At 41.5% G+C, this 23,145-nt stretch overlaps 1 protein-coding gene across 3 annotated transcripts in view; it reads right to left on the bottom strand.

Annotated features, from left to right (window-relative positions):
- Positions 1–5,340: 5,340 nt before the first annotated feature.
- Positions 5,341–23,145, bottom strand: part of LOC137265235 (exportin-7-like) — a 51,998-nt gene continuing 34,193 nt past the window's right edge. For 2 of the 3 annotated variants that reach the window (XM_067800589.1, XM_067800590.1), the window contains exons 16-30: positions 22,686–22,821; positions 22,063–22,136; positions 21,145–21,289; positions 20,400–20,556; positions 19,363–19,430; positions 18,778–18,866; positions 18,015–18,122; positions 17,724–17,806; positions 17,061–17,115; positions 16,472–16,631; positions 15,361–15,499; positions 14,666–14,826; positions 14,199–14,297; positions 10,245–10,372; positions 5,341–9,939 (exon numbers count right to left, since the gene is read on the bottom strand). In XM_067800589.1, the coding sequence (XP_067656690.1) occupies positions 9,828–9,939; positions 10,245–10,372; positions 14,199–14,297; positions 14,666–14,826; positions 15,361–15,499; positions 16,472–16,631; positions 17,061–17,115; positions 17,724–17,806; positions 18,015–18,122; positions 18,778–18,866; positions 19,363–19,430; positions 20,400–20,556; positions 21,145–21,289; positions 22,063–22,136; positions 22,686–22,821 (1,714 nt within the window). In that variant the 3' untranslated portion in view covers positions 5,341–9,827. The remainder of the gene's footprint in view (positions 9,940–10,244; positions 10,373–14,198; positions 14,298–14,665; positions 14,827–15,360; positions 15,500–16,471; positions 16,632–17,060; positions 17,116–17,723; positions 17,807–18,014; positions 18,123–18,777; positions 18,867–19,362; positions 19,431–20,399; positions 20,557–21,144; positions 21,290–22,062; positions 22,137–22,685; positions 22,822–23,145) is intronic. The other variant, XR_010954926.1, reaches the window with a different exon arrangement.

Below are 23,145 nucleotides of genomic sequence, written 5' to 3'. Positions count from 1 at the left end.
GTCTTGACGTTGAGGAATCTTTTACTGACATTTAAATGAACATTTTTCTTTTACATCGAAATATTGTAAGCCCCAGACCTCAGATCCATACGGTAGTGTTGGGCTTATTTTAACATCAAATATTTTAAAATGCGGCTCAAATGCAACATTTCCTAGACCATGTAACTGCTTATAGAGAGAAATAAAAACCTTCTGCGTTTGTGTGGCTGCCTGTTCAGTACGCCTATTACATGACAGGGTTTTGGTGAAATAAACATCTAAATATCTATAGAACGGTGTTATTTCTAAAAGTTCTCCTTTGCCCGATATTTTGCCACCATTTTCATAAACTACAAGTTTCATCTTATCCATGTTCACCAAGCCTCATAGATGACATGTGGCTGAGTCCATGAACAACTAGTGAATGGCACCCATCATTTACGGCAGTAAGTGGATGACACCTGTCGTGTCACGGCAGGAAGTGGATGACACCTGTCGTTTACGGCAGTAAGTGGATGACACCTGTCGTTTACGGCAGTAAGTGGATGATACCTGTCGTTTACGGCAGTAAGTGGATGACACCTGTCGTGTCACGGCAGTAAGTGGATGACACCTGCCGTTTACGGCAGTAAGTGGATGACACCTGTCGTGTCACGGCAGTAAGTGGATGACACCTGTCGTTTACGGCAGTAAGTGGATGACACCTGTCGTGTCACGGCAGTAAGTGGATGACACCTGTCGTGTCACGGCAGTAAGTGGATGACACCTGTCGTGTCACGGCAGTAAGTGGATGACACCTGTCGTGTCACGACAGTAAGTGGATGACACCTGTCGTTTACGACAGTAAGTGGATGACACCTGTCGTTTACGGCAGTAAGTGGATGACACCTGTTGTTTACGACAGTAAGTGGATGATACCTGTCGTGTCACGGCAGTAAGTGGATGACACCTGTCGTTTACGGCAGTAAGTGGATGATACCTGTCGTTTATGGCAGTAGGTGGATGATACCTGTCGTTTACGGCAGTAAGTAGATGACACCTGTCGTTTACGACAGTAAGTGGATGACACCTGTCGTTTATGGCAGTAAGTGGATGATACCTGTCGTTTACGGCAGTAAGTGGATGACACCTGTCGTTTACGACAGTAAGTGGATGATACTTGTCGTTTACGGCAGTAAGTGGATGACACCTGTCGTTTACGACAGTAAGTGGATGATGCCTGTCGTTTATGGCAGTAGGTGGATTATACCTGCCGTTTACGGCAGTAAGTGGATGATACCTGTTGTTTACGCCAGTAAGTGGATGATACCTATCGCTAAGGCCGTAAGTGAATCACACCTGTCGTTTACGTCAGTAAGTGGATGATACCTATCGCTAAGGCCGTAAGTGAATCACACCTGTCGTTTACGCCAGTAAGTGGATGATACCTATCGCTAAGGCCGTAAGTGAATCACACCTGTCGTTTACGCCAGTAAGTGGACACCGCCAAGTCAAACCATCCGACGACATGTGGAACACACCCCAGTTGATAACACCTTATGTTGAAGGCATTCAGTAACACCCTCAGATGAAACTAAGTTGTGAGTCAAGCCAGTCCTAGAACGGCACCGAAGTGACACCTGTCCCTAACTGAAGCCTGTCGACAAAACTTTACAATAGCAGATTGTCCATCATGTACATACCAGTCATGAGGCAGTTGGTTCAGAGTTAGCCCTTAGAAAGTGCCCTAGCAAGTGAAACCGACAGACTGTGGGTGAGTGGTTGAGTTTAGGTTTACGGTGCACTCAGCAAAATTCCAGCTATATGGCGGCGGTCTGTAAATAATCGAGTCTGGTACACACAATCCAGTGATCAACAACATGAGCATCCATCTGCTCAACTGGAAATCGATGACATGTGTCAACCAAGTCAGCTAGTCTGACCACCCGATCCCATTAGTCGTCTCTTACGACAAGCACAGTCGCCTTTTATGGCCAGCATGGGTTGCTGAAAGCCTATTCTACCCCGGGACCTTCACGGGTGCTACGATCGTGGGTTCATTCCCATGTTGTCTTTGCCAGCGCTTACGGTGATAAACGTTTGATGTTTGCATAACTTTGGACCTTCGTAACACTTTGGGGAATCACGAAAAGTTCAATCTGTACTTGTCTAGTGGGCATTCTAGAAGTTGGTGAGTCCAAAATGAAACATACAGCTTCATGGATTACAACTTCTTGTTCATTACGTTAAACGACGTTTCGATGTAGATTCTTACATCGTTTTCAAGCAAAATGTGAATTACCATCAAATCAGCAGACTCCTAAAACACCAAGCAGGCTTCGACACCATCTTCTCTGGCTCTCCAGCCCACACGACCATCCTCCAAGCCAATGGCCGTAACAAATGGGGAATTTTCAGTTCCAGTTGTGACAAACTCTTCTTGTTCCAAAACAAGACAAATAGCGATCTTCTAGGATGTTATGGAATGGGGCCAGGACGAAGACACGTGTTCAAATTTGGTCTTTTCTTACGGTGAGTGAGTGAGTGAGTTTAGTTTTACGCCACACTCAGCAATATTCCAGCTATATGGCGGCGGTCTGTATATAGTCGAGTCTGGACCACACAATCCAGTGATCAACAACATGAGCATCGATCTGCGCAATTGGGAACCGATGACTTGTGTCAACCAAGTCAGCGAGTCTGACCACCCGATCCCGTAAGTCGCCTCTTAGAACAAGCATAGTTTCCTCTTATGGCAAGCATCTTTTCTTACGGCTCGGAGTGGATACACATTCTTCGGCAAATCATAATTGAGGCCAGAGACGACCAACGGTATCGGGTGGTTAAGTTACGAAACTTTGTTGATCTTGTCTCATTTCAACTACAAAGGCTGATGCTCATTATGGCTCGTGAAGACCCAGGTTTCTTCAGAAACCCATGCTTGTCGCATGAGACGTCTAACGGGATCGGGTGGTCACACCCGCTTGTTCTGGTATGTTCGCACATGTCATCGCGTCCCAAATGCGTAGATAGATACTAATGGTGTCAATCACTGGATCGCCTGGTCAAGAGATGATTATTTACATATACCGTAGCCATATAGCTGGACTGTGGAGTAAAACTAAACTCACTCACTCATTATGATAATCACTGGATTGTCTGGTGTGTTTCGGTTTTTTATAGTCTACTATCAGAGTATACTGCTTGGTGCAGTGACACACACGCACACACACACACACACACACACACACACACAAAAAACAAAAAAAAAAAAAAACCCACAACAAACAAACAAGCAAACACAAGCAAACAAACAAAACAAACATGCAAAAGAAGCCGACACAACCAAACCAGTCTCCACGTAATGGCAGCCATACACCTAGCCAAGCTGCACAGGACCTTGCTTAATATTGACTGATACCGACAATAAATTACAGATTCAGACATCTGAAATTGATTTCTTGATAAGAATCACGTAATAACCCTGCGAGCATATTTACCAGGACTTTGTTACTGTAGGAAGTCAGGGAACCGAGTTCCGGGACTAACAATAAATTATTTATGCAACATAAACGAGCCATGGGTACTTTGCCATTATTTGAGTTGAAACCGAATCGGGTTTCATTACTGACGGACTGCCATGAGATTGTGGTTAGAAGGCTACCCGAGGATTCCATTCCTGGGTGCTGTTCTACAAAGCAGCCATGGTGCTGAGGCTACCGGAGTCTATGTAAAGGTACGGGAGACACCTCAGTGGTGAGTGCGTTTTGTACAACGGCTCGCTAGTCGGCTGGGTCGGCCCGGAGTCAGACTGTGTGGGTATTTATGGCAACACTGCAAGATGGTATTTTAACTGGCTAGTCTTAAAACCGGCAGTAGTAGTGTACAAACATACGAAATTTAATCTCGCGATCTGACCATTCATTTAGCTTTGGTTGCTAGGGTACAAAACAGCATTGGTGCTACGTTTTTACCCCCGAGTCTATGATAAGGTGAGGATGTTACGATCACCTCAAAGCTGTGGCTGTCATACGTCAATTTTAAGGTATGGGAGTTACGATCACCTTACTGTTAAGATCTTGAACACCCTGTTCAAATCCGGAATCCTCATGAGGTTGAAATGTAACAGGTAATCAGTTAAACTGTATGTTATGCTTGGGATAAGACTCTCTCAGCAAAGCACAGATTCTTGTACTTTTATTAGGTTAAATACGGACCTATGCACTCAGTCAGACACCCAACCGTCAGCACGCGTCAGCGATCTAACCCACTCAGCCATCGCGGTTTCCACATCGGCTAAGCGAACATTTAACAAGACAATAGCAAATTCACTCTGATACTAATAACAGAGATCATAACAGTATCTAAATGGCCTCATCAGAGACAGGAAGTACTAAACTGCCTCATCAAAATGCAGGAAGAGAGAGAAATTAGCGTCAGGTCTGAGTCAATCCGTGAGGTCAGATGACCTTCAACTCCAGGAAGAAAGATAGTCAACGTCGAGGCGAAAAAATGTTGGAATTATGTGTAATTTGACTTGGTCATCCTTTGGGCATCACTGTCTTACAGCGCCTGCAGCTGAATTCAGCGTTCAGTAATATACTTGCTAATGTTCAAGTTGTATTCACACGGATCAACGGTTGTCACAAGAACAGCGATCTATGTCGCTGAGAGACACATTGACTAATGGTTGTTGTTCAATGTACCTCTGGTCCGTGAAGATCCGAGTTAGAATTGGTCGTCTGCAAGCCATGCTCGTCACAGTGGCGAATAACGGGATCGGGTGTGCAGGCTCGCTTGGTTGATACATGTCATCGGATTTGCTCAGATCGATGGCCATGTTATTGATCACTGGATTGTCCAGTCCAGACTAAATTAATTACAGACTGCCGCAAAATCTGGAATACTGATGAGCTCAGAATTAAACTTACTACACAAAGCCCCTTTTTCTTGTTTAACGGAATGCACTCCTGATGGTTTCAATAACTTTAGAAACAAAAATACTGACAGTAGAAGGGAGGTGAATAGGGTTTTCACGTTGTATTGAGCCACACCATTGTTCGATTTTTTTTCTTCTCATTTTTCTTAAATGTGGGTTTCACGGGCTGAAAATGGGGTATACCGTCGCACTTAACAATATTTTCCTCTTAAGACGACTTGAATGCGTGTGAATGTGTGACTGCTTGTAGTATTCCTGACTTGAGCTGGTCACAACATACCATGCCGCACTCACGCACGAGTGCACCACTCAGATAAATAATAGGGACTCCGAGCCGACCAGTCCTTCCCATTAACGCCAGGCACGGACCATGTTTTTATGCCTCTTTGTATGACGCGGCCTGGGGTCGAACACTACTGACAAGACAAAACAGAGGCAAAGCATATCTTTCAACTATTTATTTTTCCCCAATTTTTGTAGTCACACACACACCGGCAGTACTTGATGAACTGTGGTTGTAGTTAGGACAAGTATCTTGCAGCATCATATACACCTGCCTCGCTACGTCACAGTGACAGCACATAGCACTTATCATATACAAAAATATCCTAGCAAGCCCTCGTATACGTCTCCGTCCTTTCACTCCCAATGGTGTCTGGGACATGTCATCAATAATAGTTTCAGGAGGGAACATTTCCATCCTTAGTGTGTCATAAGATGACACTCCAAACATTTGAAACCTAAGTTGTTTTTCAAATGCACTTAAGCTGCTTAATCATAATTTACAAAGCAACACTTTCACGTGGTACACATAACTTTTATGATTTAACCATAAAACAGGAATTAAAGTCTAAAGTGAGTAATATGACCATTTTCATATCTCCTCTGAGGCATAAGTCAATGGAAGACCCAGAAGAGGATGTATGGGTACATACGCTCATTTCTCGGACATCACCCGTTAGCTAGATTCTTAGCAAACTATCTGTTCCTTCAATCTTCATTTTTCAAAATCCTTGCCCTGACTCTGGCACTATCTTATCAATGACAGATCCCAGATTACAAAAGACTCCATTCAGGCACCCTCTGTATAGAGATAGCACTGCAAACAGATGGCTGACCATCACCTGCTGGTCGGTCCACATCTTGATGAACAGTCTCACATCCCACAAACCTCGCTTCAGCTGTACAGTTGTCACGTATGTACACAAAATACTGATCTCTTGAAACCATTATCCTAGAAATGTGATGATTAAAAAAATGCGTGAAAGAAAAGAAAATTTTTAAAAAATGAAACGTGGTTTCAGTTACCTTTTGGACCGGTCCATTCTGTTGACAGGGGTATTAAGCTAAATGGCATGTTTTGCAAATATACCAGCAGTGCTTCATCTGCGAGAATGAACTAATCTAATCCTGTCCGTGCATCTTAAAGGAGTCAACGACTTTCGTTTTATGCTGCTTTTAGCAATATTCCAGCAATATAACTTTGGGTGGCATAAGAAATGGCCTTTACACAATGTAGCCATGTGAGAAATAGAACCCAAGTCTTTGGTATGATGAACTTCTGTAGCTTTTGTCAAATGCAATTTACCAACAAAAAAACAGCTATTGCTAGCACACAAAGGAGAGGGCACATTTGTCTCCAGCCATTGCTAGCACACCAAGGAGGGGGCACATGTGTCTCTAGCCATTGCTAGCACACAAAGGAGAGGGCACATGTGTCTCCAGCCATTGCCAGCACACAAAAGAGAGGGCACATTTGTGTCTCCAGGCACTCCTAGGAGCGGACACATTTGTTGTCTTCGTAACTTAAGAAATTGGTTTTCAGGAATGCATGGTAACATAAGCAAATCTTGAAACTCATTATATGAGGTCTGAATACTTTACAAGCTTCTATAATAAACCTATCTGACCAGTACTTGGGAATGATCCATGAAAATGACCAACATTAAACATGAGGAACGTTGCTGGGTCACAGTCTATAAGGCCACAAACATGTTCATGTATTTAGAAATAACTAGAATATACCCACAGCCAAACATACTTTTTAACGGTTTCAAATATATTAGCTATAATTAGAAAAGAATCTGTGCTGAGAGATACTTGTGAGCACTTCTCAAAGTAAGCCACGATTAACTTTTTCTTACATTACTAGCATAACGTCCTGACTTGACAGATGCTTTATTTGTGATGTGAAAGAAATGGGCAATCCTGAACTCTTTATGAGCAGTGTATGTGCAAGATGCTGTTGACAAAACCACTTCACCAATAAAAAGTTTCTGTGATTCCAAAGTGTGATTTGAACCTTAGTTACATTGCTGAAGAGATAACAGTGAAGGAATGGAATTAGCTCTTAATCAGAATAAATCAGAGTTCTCTCAACTACAATTCCTTCCATGCCAGTCACCACAAATACACATCCTCCCAACATTTCCTCCATGACAATCATCACAAATATATATCCTCTTACACACAAAAACCTCACATAACATTTCATTCAACATCTGTACTGCCTAGGGATTTGCAGGGGACACTCTAGTCAAATACAAGACAAAACACCACAACTGCAATCAATGGCTCCAAAATTAAGCCCACTGTAGATAAATATAAGTACTGTTTCATCATGTCACTAATCTGAATATCATATCCGTTATTCCAGCAGAATGAACCTCTGGATGATGAGCTGCAGTTTGCATCACAAGGACTAACAATTGGCACAAGCGAGCATTGCATTCAAACAAGTTCATCTGTACCTTAAAAATGATCTCAACCAGCAACTTCCAGATGTGAATAACAAGACCTGAACAAATCTGGTGTGGATATCCTACACGTCATGTTTCTGGGCATCACAGCACTGATGTCAAATATGAAGTAACACTGAACATCCATTTCCAGGAAGGTTTGCACAGACAAATATCAAATCTTTTTTATGAGTTGGTAAAGAAATTAAGCAAATTCATTTCAACAGTTTTTATTCGATCAGATTTGCCAAAGTCTGTTTTGTGTTCACGTGTTATGACCTTCTGGTAAGATGTCATCAGGAAACCATACTCTGTTACTGAAAGTACAAGATAAGGGTGCCATTGTACAAAACAATCTTAGCGCTAAGGCGATAGTAACTCTCATACCTTAACATAGACCTAACACAGTCTTAATGCTGTTTTGTACAAAGGCCCAATGAACCTCCTTTCACAAAGCACTAAGGTGATCATGTTACTAAGGTAAACCTTTATAAAGGTCGCTTCATGAAAGGAGACCCATACCTTAATGAAACAGGATGAGTTGAGATAAACACATACTTCGCAGAAGACACTTCTTTTTTATCAACGCCAGTTGCATTCAAAATTCTGCGGAAGCTTGTTACACCACATTAAACAAGAGCTTGAAGGCCTTGAAAAATGACTGCTTTCAGCAGCTTGTCCAGCCTGACCCCTTTAAAAAGTCATGTCAACATGACTACCTAGATATAAAAAGAATACAAATATGGACCCTTACAACTTTAATTGGTGTATTGGCTAGAGGTGGTTAATCTCTCTTGCTGATTAACACTGCTGAACCGTAAAGTCTTCTGGATAATTAACATTTACTGATGGGGGTTCACATGCTGGTGTACAGGACAAAAACAAAAACAATTGAGCATCACACAAGTTTTCTGAACATTCTACCTTTACTGAAGTAAATTATTGTACCTTCTTAAATGGGATTCAATGAAATCCTCATGACATTGAACCTTCACAGATAGGGCTTCAATGAAGTCTTCAGGACACTGAACCTTCATAGATGGGGTTTCAATGAAGTCTTGAAGCCAATGAAATCAGTGTACAGATGACTGACTGTTCTTGTATTGAAGTTGGTTCGGGCTGAGAATGTGAGCTGCAGACACTCAGCACAAGCTCAACATAAAACAGAAAGTGACAGAGTTGGGTTGAATTCCACCTTGATTAATGCTTCAGTCATGTTACAGTATCTCAGTTTGATGTGGGATGAAAACCTAAAGAGAGGTCTCTCTGACATTTGCCATTTTGATGAAACCACCAAACACACATATGGCGCCTGTAACTTGGCTCCCAGAGGAAAATTAATTATCTCCTGTTATTTCGTCTGTAGACTGAATAAAGATAACTAATTCAAAAGTGCCAGCACAACATGAGAGATCTCGTAACAATAAGACACTTGTTAATCAGATGCTGCAGTTACTGCTGAGATCTCAATGAAGTCGATCCAAGAAAGGGTAACTTTGTATTATTTTCATCATTATTCTACCAGTTCTGTGGGGAATCGCATGGCTCCAAGGAATCATATCAGGGGCTCCTTTCATGAAGCATCCGTTACTATGATTAACCTTAACTCCCATTCTTTAACACTGCACTAAGGTTACCTTAGTGACTTACAATCACCATAGTGCTCCGTGACAGGAGCCCCAGGTCTTTTGCTGGACATGCCAACCATGTAACCCTTCCCATTCCCTGTCCATCAACACCATCACACATAGTTTAGGGCAACATTGCAAGCACTGCTCATCTAGGACGATGTTTTTAAAGCAGCTAGCACGACAGTAACATCTTTAGTGGTTTTCATATATCAACTTGATATTGCAGAAAATATGTCAATTGGTTGCATCAGTAATACACGTCACAAAGCTAAAATACAAACAGTTCAGACATGTCTAGTGACAGTTAGCACTTTCACAGATATCAAAACCCTTTCATACCTCCAGTGCCAGTCAGATTGGAAATACCAGCAGCCTCAAGCACCAATTCCATTCAGTATTCCAGTCCAAGCTGTAGTTATTGTCAGTTGTACTGTAAGCATTACCAAGCCTTATTCATCCAAGCACACAGCACAGCCACGCGAGGATCACACAATCTGTATATACAATTTTGTCTAAATCCCATCCACACATACACACGCACATGCACACATTTGCTCGCTGTTATCCATAGTTCATCATGTCGAGAGATGTTGAGGAGGATGAAGGGCTGTTGCTCAGAGCTTTCAATGAGTCGTTGACATCTCGTCGGAAAACAGATAAATTCTGCGTGAACCTGCAGGTTAAAAAATACCCATGGACTCACTATGGGATGGCTAAATAACGAAATGTTGAAATTTACGAAATCAATCAAGTCAAATAAACAATATAACCTTGGCTTAACAGTTGATCTATAATCCACTCATCAAAACAAGCTGAGGGCCATGCAATTTTAGCCACACATTACACATATTTTATGTCATGTTTGATAGATGCACTCATCAAATCCTGAATCTTAATTATTACAGCCTTGAAGCTCCACCCCTGAAAGTGCACAGATGCAGCACGTGCTGTGTTTGTACGTGCTGTGTTTGTACATACCTGTCTCTGTTTTTCGTGAGGAGGGACCTCTCAATGCCGTCCATGAGATTCTCAAAGCACTGCACCATAGTTGCTTGTTTCTCTGCCGGCTGACTAGAGATGATGCTCTCTCGTAGCTTGTTGAAATACTGTCAACGAAAGATCTCACAACTTTCAGTCACAATCAACAGTTGTAACCACAGTGTGAGTGAGTTTAGTTTTACGCCGCTCTCAGCAACATTCCAGGTATATGGTGGTGGTCTCTAAATAATTATGTCTGGACCAGACAATCTTGTGATCAACAGCAGCAGCATCGATCTGCTCAACTGTGAATTGATGACGTGTCAACCAAGTCAGTGAGTCTGACCACAGATCCCATTAGTTGCCTTTTATGACAAGCATAGCTGCCTGTTATGCCAAGCATGGGTTGCTGAAGGCCTATTCTACCTCAGACCTTCACAGGTCCTTGCAAAACATATGTAATCCTGCTGGCTGCCTTGCAAAACATATACAGTCCTGATGACTGCCAAACAAACATATGCAAGTCTGCTGACGGCCCTACAAAACATTCAATTTTGCTTACTGCCTCGCAAAACATATACAAACTGCTGACTGCCTCGCAAAACATATTAAAACCAGCTGACTGCCAAGCAAACCTATTTACATGCCTGCTGGCTGTCTATCATAACCTACACAAGTATGTTGGCTGCCTTGTAAAACACATACAATTCTAGTCTTTGAATGCCATTTAGAAGTGAAAAATACATAAGAATGAAGATTTTTATGGATATCAACTTCTTTATGAGAGAACACAACGTTTCAGAGTTAATGCTTACTCCTTCATCAGGTGATTGAGAAAGGGATACAGAGGTGTATTTATATGTACAGGTAAAACAATAACAAAGTAACAAGTGGAATGAGTTAACGAAAGCTAGTATAAACAAGCACTGATAGGAAGCCGATAGTTAAGATAACAATGATGGAAGCCAATGGTAATGCATTACAGTTGATTGGATATGTTTACATAACACAGATACAGGGTAAGGACGATGTACATGATTGGGGATGAGGATGGAAGCCAATGGTGATACATTACGCATGATAGGATGATGTACATAACACACGATAGGGGGTGAGCATGTTTACATGAGGGTTGATGATGTACAAACACAAGTAGGTAAGGATGTACTGGGGTAGATTGGCTATACATGAATAACATAGATAGAATGTACACAGGTAGATGAGATTAATTTATCAATAAGTCCCAGGCACTTGGTAGGTACACTCCTTGGTCGCGGTTGATGGCTGGTTTCTGTCACCGGATCTCGATGGCCTCTTGCAGTTTCCTTTGGCGCCAGTTGTTGTTGTTGGTAGATAGTATCCTAGTGTCCTCCCATTGAATTGAGTGTTCAGGGTTCTTGAGAATGTGTTCAGAGATGGCCGATTTCTGGTCGAGTTTCCTGACTGAGGTCTGATGTTCCTTCATTCTGGTGTTGATTGGTCTCAGCGTTTCTCCAATGTATAGGTCACCACAGTTGCAAGGGATCTGGTAGATGCATCCTCTCGGGTTAGGGTGTTCACAGCTGGGTCCTTTACCGTTGGCTTTTAGGTAGGTCTTGATGGTCTTGCCACTGGAGAAGGTGACATCGATGCTGAATCAAGTTCACCATGGAGACTGAGACCAACCAACACCTGCCCTTCCTCGATGTATCCCTCCACACCACAGACGATGGACTTAGAACCTCAGTTTACCGCAAGCCGACGCACACCGACCAGTACATCCACTACAACTCCTGCCACCATCCTCAGATCAAGCAAGCTATCATCGCCACCCTTACCAGACATGCCAAAGCCCTCTGCCACCCCGATGCCCTAAACAATGAACTGGACCACCTCAGAAAGACATTCACCACACTCAACGGTTACCCTCCCCAGCTCGTCACAGCCACCATCAACAAGACCCTTAAGGACCGAGAACCCCGCCCCAAACCTTCTCCATCACCCATCAGAGTAACCATACCCTACCTTGGCCCCATCAGTCATCAAATATCACGCCTCATCAAGACCAAAGCCAGCATCGATGTCACCTTCTCCAGTGGCAAGACCATCAAGACCTACCTAAAAGCCAACGGTAAAGGACCCAGCTGTGAACACCCTAACCCGAGAGGATGCATCTACCAGATCCCTTGCAACTGTGGTGACCTATACATTGGAGAAACGCTGAGACCAATCAACACCAGAATGAAGGAACATCAGACCTCAGTCAGGAAACTCGACCAGAAATCGGCCATCTCTGAACACATTCTCAAGAACCCTGAACACTCAATTCAATGGGAGGACACTAGGATACTATCTACCAACAACAACAACTGGCGCCAAAGGAAACTGCAAGAGGCCATCGAGATCCGGAGACAGAAACCAGCCATCAACCGCGACCAAGGAGTGTACCTACCAAGTGCCTGGGACTTATTGATAAATTAATCTCATCTACCTGTGTACATTCTATCTATGTTATTCATGTATAGCCAATCTACCCCAGTACATCCTTACCTACTTGTGTTTGTACATCATCAACCCTCATGTAAACATGCTCACCCCCTATCGTGTGTTATGTACATCATCCTATCATGCGTAATGTATCACCATTGGCTTCCATCCTCATCCCCAATCATGTACATCGTCCTTACCCCGTATCTGTGTTATGTAAACATATCCAATCAACTGTAATGCATTACCATTGGCTTCCATCATTGTTATCTTAACTATCGGCTTCCTATCAGTGCTTGTTTATACTAGCTTTCGTTAACTCATTCCACTTGTTACTTTGTTATTGTTTTACCTGTACATATAAATACACCTCTGTATCCCTTTCTCAATCACCTGATGAAGGAGTAAGCATTAACTCTGAAACGTTGTGTTCTCTCATAAAGAAGTTGATATCCATAAAAATCTTCATTCTTACATACAATTCTGCTGCATGTCTAGCAAAAACAACACAAATGTCCTGGCTGCCTCGCAAAATTTATACGAATCTCCTGGCTGCCTTGCAAAATGCATACAAATCTGCAATCTGCCTTGTAAAATTGATTGCTACTTTATGAACATTTATTGATCAGAGCTCTCTTAGTATTAGGATAGTCAATGTTAATGTATGACATTTACGGCTATCTTTGTGGTAAGACAGCTTCGAAAATACAGGCCCTGCCCTATAAGTCTACCATGGATTTACAGAGATTTTCATTCAGACATATAAACCTAAAGTGTGCTTCTCACTATATGTCAGTCCATCTCTTGTTTTCTCAGAATAACCGCTTTTGAGGTTTTTGTTTAGGAGGGACAGGTTCAGCTTTTCGCTAGAAAGACTTCTTACCAGGTTTTACTTTTCGTCAGTATGACCGCTTCCCAGGTTTTACTTTTCCTAACTTCATATGAACATCAACATTCAAATGATATTGAGTGTTTGAAATCAACTGAAAAATATCATTCAAGATTAAACTCACAGTGCAAATGTTTTCCAAAGCAGGATTAGAACCGCAGACTTCAGAATCGTAAGCAGAAGCTATTCCTCATGGCCACCGGGCCGACTAAGGTGGTGGGGATAAATTATCTACTTATAGTTACTGTCCTTAAATTGATTTTACGCACGCTTTAATTATTGTTATGTAGCTTCATTAAATGATCACCTACATTGTAATCACCCATCATTGATGGTATATATGTTAAACAAAACACTTCTCCTCGGTTTTGGTAGACAATGTAAAACCATCGGGGTCGGGAAATCCCTCAGGGCTTTCCATCCCCCTCCCGTTTTACATTCTCTACCAAAACCACGGAGGCGTGTTTTCTCCTATGCATCACAATTTGAAAGTTAAACTGGTTGAACTGTTTTGGTATCCAAGCAGTGCCAGTCTGACTCAGAATCCATAACCTTTGAAGATTCATGTCCTGCAGACATGACAATGACATGCCACTGACCTCTTCATTGAGCAGAATGAGACCAAGGAGAGGTCGTGACATGGACCACTGGTTGCGACAGTCTTCGAACATGATGATGTTTAACACCGTTGACAACATCTGAAACAGCATTTACACAACAATTATCTGTCAACTGGACTCACAGGAACCGGGAAATAATTCTGTACATATACAAGCTGAACATGCCAATTTAAGCTGATTAAAGATGCAATGACCACTTTTAATGCAAATCATTCAAAACTTGTATTTTGTGATGAAACACCATTTAGGTCAATTATCTGGACAAATAGATCTGAGGTTTTACTGTTTGCATGTCTTGAGACAAGTCCACTATTCTGAATCAATGACCTGGACCTGTCGCACAAAGTTGTCTTAACACTAAGCTCATACTCCCACATGTTTAACAAAAGTCCCAAGATCACTTTGTCCTTGTTGTAATATCATCAACATGTTAAAAAAACGCATACCTGTTGTAATATTTCTGGATGAAGCTCAAGTATTCGGAGGAATGACTCGCTATCAGGAACGCTGCCAGCTCTGGTCTTTTTCTTCTTGATGGTGAGACGACGAAACAGATAGGTGATGATGTTGTCGAGCGTTGCACAGCAGCCAGTGCACACCATTGTATCTGCAAGAAGATGCACTCATATCACGACAGGACAAAGGAATAAACAGTCAACTCTTTGCTTGTTGTTTAGCACTACTCACTTTAATATTCCAGCTGTATGGCTGCGGTCTGCGAATACATGTCTAGATCAGATCATTAGTGATCAACAGCATGAGCATCAATCTAATGACAAACATGTGATAAGATGACCACTCAAACTGAAATATTTTCCAAAAGCAGAATTTCTGGTACAACATGGCTGTACACCAACAGGACTTAGCTTAGTAATCAAGTGATTGATAGTAACACTTCACTCAGCTGACAGCAACTGTACATATTCAAGTCTGGACCAGGCAAATCAAATGATCAGTATTATGATCAAGAACTCACACTACCAAGGCATTAAGACACAGAATGGTGCAAGTTATTGAGCTTGAACACTTGACCCATTCGGTCACTCCTTATGACCTCCATTCCTGCACACTTCTCACCTGAATTCAACATGGGGGCAAAACACCATGCACAAGGCACATGGACAATATTTATTATACTCACCTAGTGCAGTGAGGCCCTCTGAGATTGTGGACAGAATGTAGAGAAAGACTTGAGGTTCTAAGTTGCTAATGAATGACATGTGATCCTGGGCAAGACATTCTAGAAGACCATAGTAATTCTGACTCAACTTTGGGAAGTCCTACAACACAAGCAAATATCATTAGGCTCATCGGTCTTACCCTGTCTCCTTCGAAACACTTGTGGACAGATGTAAGTTACTTCCACAAACAACTCTGTGACATCAGGAATGGGGAATAGAGCTTCATACTGTACTAATAAAGGTAACAAAACCATGGTCTTCATGACATGCCAACAACTCAACCAATAGCCAACCCGAACTTACACATCCTCCAGACATGACATTTACAAGCAAAAATTATGAAGTCATGTTTCAGTGTTAAATTATTAATATTATAAGCCATTATGAAAAATTCAAAAACAAACTGGGATTTGAAATCATTAAATTGTCCCCACAATTATCAATATCACAGCATTATTAAAAAGACTTAAGTTCACTCTTGGCTAATTAAACCAGGATTGATATCTAACTGAACAGTCCACGTCTTGTAAATAATCACATTAATACACCAGTAAATTCACATTAAGTCGCACTCCCAATATTTGCCTCCATGATTCAAAGCACTACATGCACTCTCATTGTAACCCATTTTAACCACCCGATACACTTTATATCCTCCAACAAGATGCACAAGTTGCTGAGGAACTAGTGACTGCAGATGTGGCCGAGTGGGTTAGATGATTGACTGGTGATTTGGTGCCTAGTTTCCGGTTATGGGTTCGAATCCTAACAAAAGTACTAGAAAGTGTAATCCTAAACACAGTGAGTGAGTTGGGTTTTACACCACTCCTAGCAATATTCCAACGATATCACACAGGGGACAACATAAATATTCCCACATGTAACGAAACATCATATCAACCAATCTGGTCTGCAGTACTGACAATGAAACCTGAAACTGCGGCACCCCGAAATATTTCTAAATGACCATTTGACTAGTATGTTCATCATTAATTTAAGCTGCAATTGAATTCGACTGAATATTTGTAAAAAAACAAAGCATGTTCTCTGATATGAAAGCTGAATACTTACGAGCAAGTCATTCTGTGATATTGACAACAGTAACTTGACAAACATGCCTAAGGCGTTGTCAAGGGCATCGTCGCCATAGAGACGGAAGACACCAAAATTGACATAATTCCCGCAGAGTGCTGCCTTCAGCATTGAGAAACAGATGGAGATACCTTTCAGTGTGCAGCTGGTTAAGGAAACATCAAGAAACATTGCCATCATCAAAATCCTGTTAATGAGTCTAAGATAAAGCCAAATAGTCAACATGAATCACTACAAATACCAACTGTGAGTAATATCACTTTCATCAATATCATTAAAACATATCTTCAAATTAGAAAACAAGCAGAAATCAATGGTACTTCCATTTGGGGTGAGAAAATATCTGTGCTGTATATATCTGACACCCTCACACCTATCCTTTTTCAAGACAGATTGTGAATTTAGATCCGTAATGTTTACTGACTCATTTGAGAGATGATCTGAGACTATGATGTGTTGTCAGATCTTCACACCGAAAATGTAGCATTAAGAAAGTTCATAGTGCTCACTCACATGAATGACTTACAAATGAAGCATCAAGTCAGAATGATAAAATCACAAAGGATATTTTAATGGGTAGATTTGATCTTTGGCTATTTCTCCTATTGTGAGTATTCTTGACCCTGAAAAAAGACAAGAAGTCAAATAACCGTTTCATTTACATCAATTTTATTATAATGTATGGTAACATTATTGAGAGTTTTCAGCATATCTTAGTCTTTGAACTTAACTACTACAGCTGACAAGATAAAATGTCGGCACACTTGTGCCAGGGAGTTGTGGGAATCACACACTATTGACAATTCATCACACTGTCATAAATTGTGAAGTCTGTGTCTCTCTAGCCAACTCATTGCAAGTGTTCCTGTTTGCATTTATCTTTGTTATTTAATGAACAAATGGATGTCATGCCACCATAACATGGATATTCTACTCAAAACACAAGACACGTGCTCCAGATCAACTAGTCCTGGGTTTGTTCCAAGTATGGAGGCACTATGTATGATTTCTTTCTGATAAAAAGGACAGGGTCAAAGCCAGTGTCCTTCTACTCGCCAAGTCAACAGTGTCTCCATATGATTAAGGAAGGCATCAACCACAAGAGAGAGTTACAGGGCATACGATCTTAAACCTTACACCATCTCCTATGGATGCTTGACCGAGAATGCAGTTTTGCCATTAGCAAGGAGCAGCTGTACACGCTGTTGTGTTCGTCCACCTGTACACCTACCATAAGTAACTATCATTTTACTGACTTCCCTGACGAGCAGAATACCATTGGGTGACGACACATCAAACTGAAGCCTCTGAGATCTGAAAACATGACACAATCAGATATATAAGCCAGGAAACTATTGAGCTCAATACACATAAATTTCATCAATGTCAGATGCCTGATATCAATTAGTAAAAGCAACAGTGGGTAATAACACATAGTCCTTTGCTAGTATGTCATGTTTCTTTGTAAGAAGGTGATTTATTCTGTTCATACACTTTTCAAGTTGTTACAAAGGTGCATTACCTGTTTTGAGCTAGTTCGGCCATTAGTTTCAGCACAGGTGTTGTGACTGTAGGGTCATGGAACCACAGTTCAACTGCTCGCTGCAAAACTGGAGTGTATGTTGGATAGCTACAATCAGCTAAGGAATGTATTTATAGTAATGATTATTCCTCTACCACAATACATTTCAACACTAAACTGTGACTGAATCATCATCATGCTTCAAACAATAACTCAAACTACTTTTGTACTGGGTGGTATGTGTGTGGCTGGCTGGGTTGATGTTAAATGCCATGTGCCACAATATTCCACCTGTTTGGGAGCAGATTATAAATAATCAAGTACGGGCCAGTGGTCAACATCATATGCATTGGTCTATTCATTTGGGATAGGATGACGTATGTCTACCAAGTCTGCAAGCCTGATCACTCAATCCTGTTTGTTGCCTCTTACAACCATTGGTTGCTGATGATCAATTCTAACTTGGATCTTCTGGGGTTGTGTGTGTATGTGCCACCTCAGCTGCGGCGACAGGGGGTTCACCCAATCGGGTGGTGGCCCCCTAAGTGCCCTCTCACAGGGTTCACACAATGGGGTGGTGGCCCCTTACGTGCCCCCTCAGCTGAGTCCCCATGCGGTTCATCCAATGGGGTGGTGGCCCCCTTAGTGCCTCCTCAGCGCAGTCCCCACAGGGTTAACCCAATTGGGTGGTGGCCCCCTCAGTTGAGTCCCCACAGGGTTCTGGCATCAGCATCACTAATGAAGGTCAGAGAAACAAGGATACATCCAATCAAACAACATCATGTAGCTAGTCTTTGTGTTGAATGCAAATGCTATTCCTCTCAAATCCCTTGCCAGACCTATCAAAGACCTCTGCAAAGAGAAACAATTCAAAATATTCTAAAATGCAGACACAAATTCACACACCCTTAATATTAGTCATTAAAGGTAAAAGATTTCATTCCACTGAACATATTTAAAATATATGCAGAAAACAAGGTGGTCTTTGATGATAGAGATAACCACCAGTTTCATTTTAGTGCGCTGTGCCTCCATTCAAAAGCACCAAAGTGATAAAAAATTCACCAAGGTAACCTTGAATGGGAGTTAGGGTTAATCTCAAACCCAAAACGTTTCTCAGGTGGAAGTATGGAAACACTATTTGAACTGCAAATGTTTGCAGTGACCATCGACACAAACAAGAAACAAAGACAAATACCCATTAATTTCGGTTCCAACATTATCTATAACACCATTCTTTTGTTAATGGTCTCTTGAGTTACTTCTTTCCTCAGGTGTCATGTTTACAAAAAAAGACGTTAATCTAAAAACCTTTGACTCATGCTCATCTGTTTCAAACAACTCATACCTTTGCACCTTCCACATCCATTGCTGAGGTTCCATTAGAAAGCAGATTCCCCACGGCATCAAAAGCAGCTGAAACCAAAATGAAGTGATTTTTCATGTTTACAGTTCCAGTGGTAGGGAGATAGGAAACATGAAAAAAGAACTTTACTGAGGAGAGATTAGAGCAGAAATGAGCACGTGGAATTTTTCAAAGTCCAAAATGACGTATTTGGAACAGATCATGGCTTTATGAAAATTAATGTGCAACAATATTGTATTACAAACGGCACTTCCTAAATGCCCATTTTGAAATGAGACTTAATTTCATTACACACCATAGCTGTCTTATTTGTTAAAAATAATAACTTTCATGCTGAAACTATTCAAGATGTAAATATCAGGGAGTCTCACTATCACTATAAGAAGAAACAGGTAGGAGTGGTCATCTCAAAAGCTAAAAATGGACGCGTGAAGCAGACAATGGTTGGGGTCAGGCTGGGGATACAGATATGATAATCCCATAGGGGAATTAAAGAAGGGAGGTACATGACATGTCCGACTCATATAAAACAATGTCCAATCATCAGGTGGTCCTGTCACCTATATGTTTTTGAGACATTCACATATCTTCACATAAACTTCATGAAAGAAAGACATGTAAGATGTTAATCAACAGATGAAACATATTCCACACATATTAAAAAGCACAAAATGTCTTAGAGATGACCCCTTGTGCCCATAAGCAGCGCATGCATTTCATGCCAGGTGAATTGACGGTTCGTCGTCCTACCTGGATGAGCAACCTAATTGCCATTTATAGTCTGATCTATTGTTTTCAGCAACTAGTTGTATTTTTCCTATTTTTCACAATTAAACATGCATTTCTGGATATCATCTTACGCATCCCACTGAATGCCCAGTTAGGCAGAAGTCAACCATAAGTTGTCTGGACCCTCATTACCCATCCAATCCAATTTAAGCAAGGTTTTGCTAATCATGCCAGTGAAATATGAACAAGACATGCAAGGAAATACAAGACGACAGACAGTTCTCTATTACCTGTAAGTGGCATCATGAATTGGTCAAACTTCTCCTCATCTTCTCCCAAGTCCACCAGCAACAGACGTCCCAGTGCAGTGTAGAATGTTGTCCGACATCGCATGTCTGCCACTGGACTACTTCCAGCTGTTATGCCCAGAAACGGGAAGTGCTCGCTCTGCCAGAACAAATCAGTCAAGTAATTTACACTGTCATTATGGGGGTTCTTCTTTGTTGTTTAAAGGAACAATGTCACATATTTCCCTGTACTATACATATCAGGGCATACACGTTCACTTTAGCTTCCCATTGATGTGATAAAAGACTTATTTACCCCTATGACTTGCCTGGAATCAGTAAGTGAAACTTTGATGTGAACAGCTTCCAAACAGAGAAGACTTGCCATATATAGAACATACAATTTGCTCACTATATTGAAAACTTGCACGAGGTGATGTGGCTGATTGCTGAACTGGTTTCAATGACAAATTATTCGTAAAGAGCACCTCTCCTCTCCTAGGGACATACCTCAATGGGGTTTGTTTCAAATAATGTTTTTCTGGTGGAGGGCATGAAGGTTGATTTAATGCAATATCGTGGTGGTCTGTATATAATCAAGTGTGGACATCAATTTAATGGGATTCATTGGGATTCAATGACATGTCAACCAAGTCAGGGAGCCAGATTGTCTGGTTCAGACTCGTCTCGACTGCCGCCACATAGTGTGACTTTAAAACATCAGCAAACAATAAAACAAGCCACTGACCGTGTGGTTGTTCAGCATGAACTGTACCGCCTCCAGCTTCACCAGCTTCCGCACACTGCTGTAGCCCACTGACAGGTCACTCAGCAGCGTCAGCGTCTTGGAGATGATCTGCTCGCTTCGACCCCAATACTTCAAATTAGTTATTCTGAAACAAACACACACAACTTTGGAACATTGTTCCTTAAATGATTAACATTTAGCAATAGTCCAGCTCTGTATACTCTGCAAAGTGGCCTTCAAACGGCTAACTCATGTTTGATAATTCCAATTTCAGAGTTGTCAAACTGTTGCCTACAAATAGGATTGATCTCTATCCTCACCAACCTTTCTATCAAAACTCGATTTTGATGTGTGAAGTGTTAAAAAAACAATCAGGTCAATGAAACTGTGACATGATGTGATATGGCGCTCAAATGACGAAAGTTTGACAACGTGCTTGACGTGTGACTTTGACAAGTTTTAAATTTTCATGTGTTGTCAAACTTTAGTTTGACATTTGAAGGCCGCTTAAAGGTGGGCCACACAATCCAGTTCTAACCCAGGAGAATTTGGTAATCAAATTAAAAATTCTGAGTGAGTGAGTGAGTGAGGTTAGTTTTACGCCGCACTCAGCAATATTCCAGCTATATGGCGGCGGTCTGTAAATAATCGAGTCTGGACCACACAATCCAGTGATCAACAACATGAGCATCGATCTGCACAATTGGGAACCGATGACATGCGTCAACCAAGTCAGCGAGCCTGACCACCCGATCCCGTTAGTCGCCTCTTACGACAAGCTTAGTCGCCTTTTATGGCAAGCATGGGTTGCTGAAGGCCTATTCTACCCCAGGACCTTCACAGGTCTCAAAACACTGACATACTATTACTCAAAGTCTACAATGCACTTGCAGTTATATAAAATGTTACCTGACTTACATTTTGCCAATAAATACACTAAGCACCATTGGTTCATCACTGAGACCAAGAACTTCCGACAATCTTCGATACACCTGAAAAAGAAACCAAAATGTGAAAGTGTTTAGTTTTATGCTGCTGTCAGCAATATTCCAGCTATATGACAGTGGTCTGTAAATAATCGAATCTGAACCACACAATCCAGTGATCAATTACATGAGCACTGTTCTGCGCAGTTGGGAACAAATGACATGTGTCAACCAAGTCAGCAAGCCTGACCACCCAATCCCGTCAGTCGCCTCTTACAACAAGCACAGCTGCCTTTTATGGCAAGCATGGGTTGCTGAAGGCCTATTCTATCCCGGACCTTCACGGGTCCCCAAATGTAAGAATAATGCTTGACTGGGAGAAAAAAATCACACATATCAAGGCATCATTTATGAACAAAGAAAAAACTAAAGTTCAGCTAAAACTGGGAAATTGTAATTGTAACTGTTTTTCACTCAAATTAAGGCCTTTTCAAGGCAGATTCTTGGTCTTCCAAGACATTTTCAAAGCAAATTTTCAAATCTGAGGCAGATACATGTTCAATGTCTTTCAATGGTGCCAAACACACTGACAGCCTAATGTCAACCTTGACCTACCTTGGATGTTTTCTGGACTTGGTCTCCGACATAGATTTTCCTGAATTGTTCAAAGAAACTAAGTATTGCTATGTCCAACTTCTCACAGCCCCCCTGGGTTAACCTGGAGTCTGTCAGGTTCATAAGTTGAAGCACCCTGAAACAAATAGCCATGTACTAGCCATGAGTACACAATAGCAACTAACAAGGATATAACATTCATAACACTTTGAACAGTATTTCAGTTTCATCACAGCGTGTCAACTTTGAGGAACATCTGAAGTGATGCAAGTCCATTTAAAGCCACTAAGCACCAGTGTGTCAGTGTTCATGAATGACGTTTCAAATTAACAGGACATGGGTCCTGTAAGTTTTAGATTTCCATTTCACCCAGTGAAAATTCATGGAACCCGTAGAAAAAAAATCAAACGCACATTTCAGATTTAACATTTCTCATGATTGGTCTTGAAATTACTAATAT

This window comes from Haliotis asinina, chromosome 15 (genome assembly GCF_037392515.1).
Source record: "Haliotis asinina isolate JCU_RB_2024 chromosome 15, JCU_Hal_asi_v2, whole genome shotgun sequence".
NCBI classification, from domain to species: domain Eukaryota; kingdom Metazoa; phylum Mollusca; class Gastropoda; order Lepetellida; family Haliotidae; genus Haliotis; species Haliotis asinina.
This window is presented reverse-complemented; position numbering and strand designations above follow the sequence as displayed.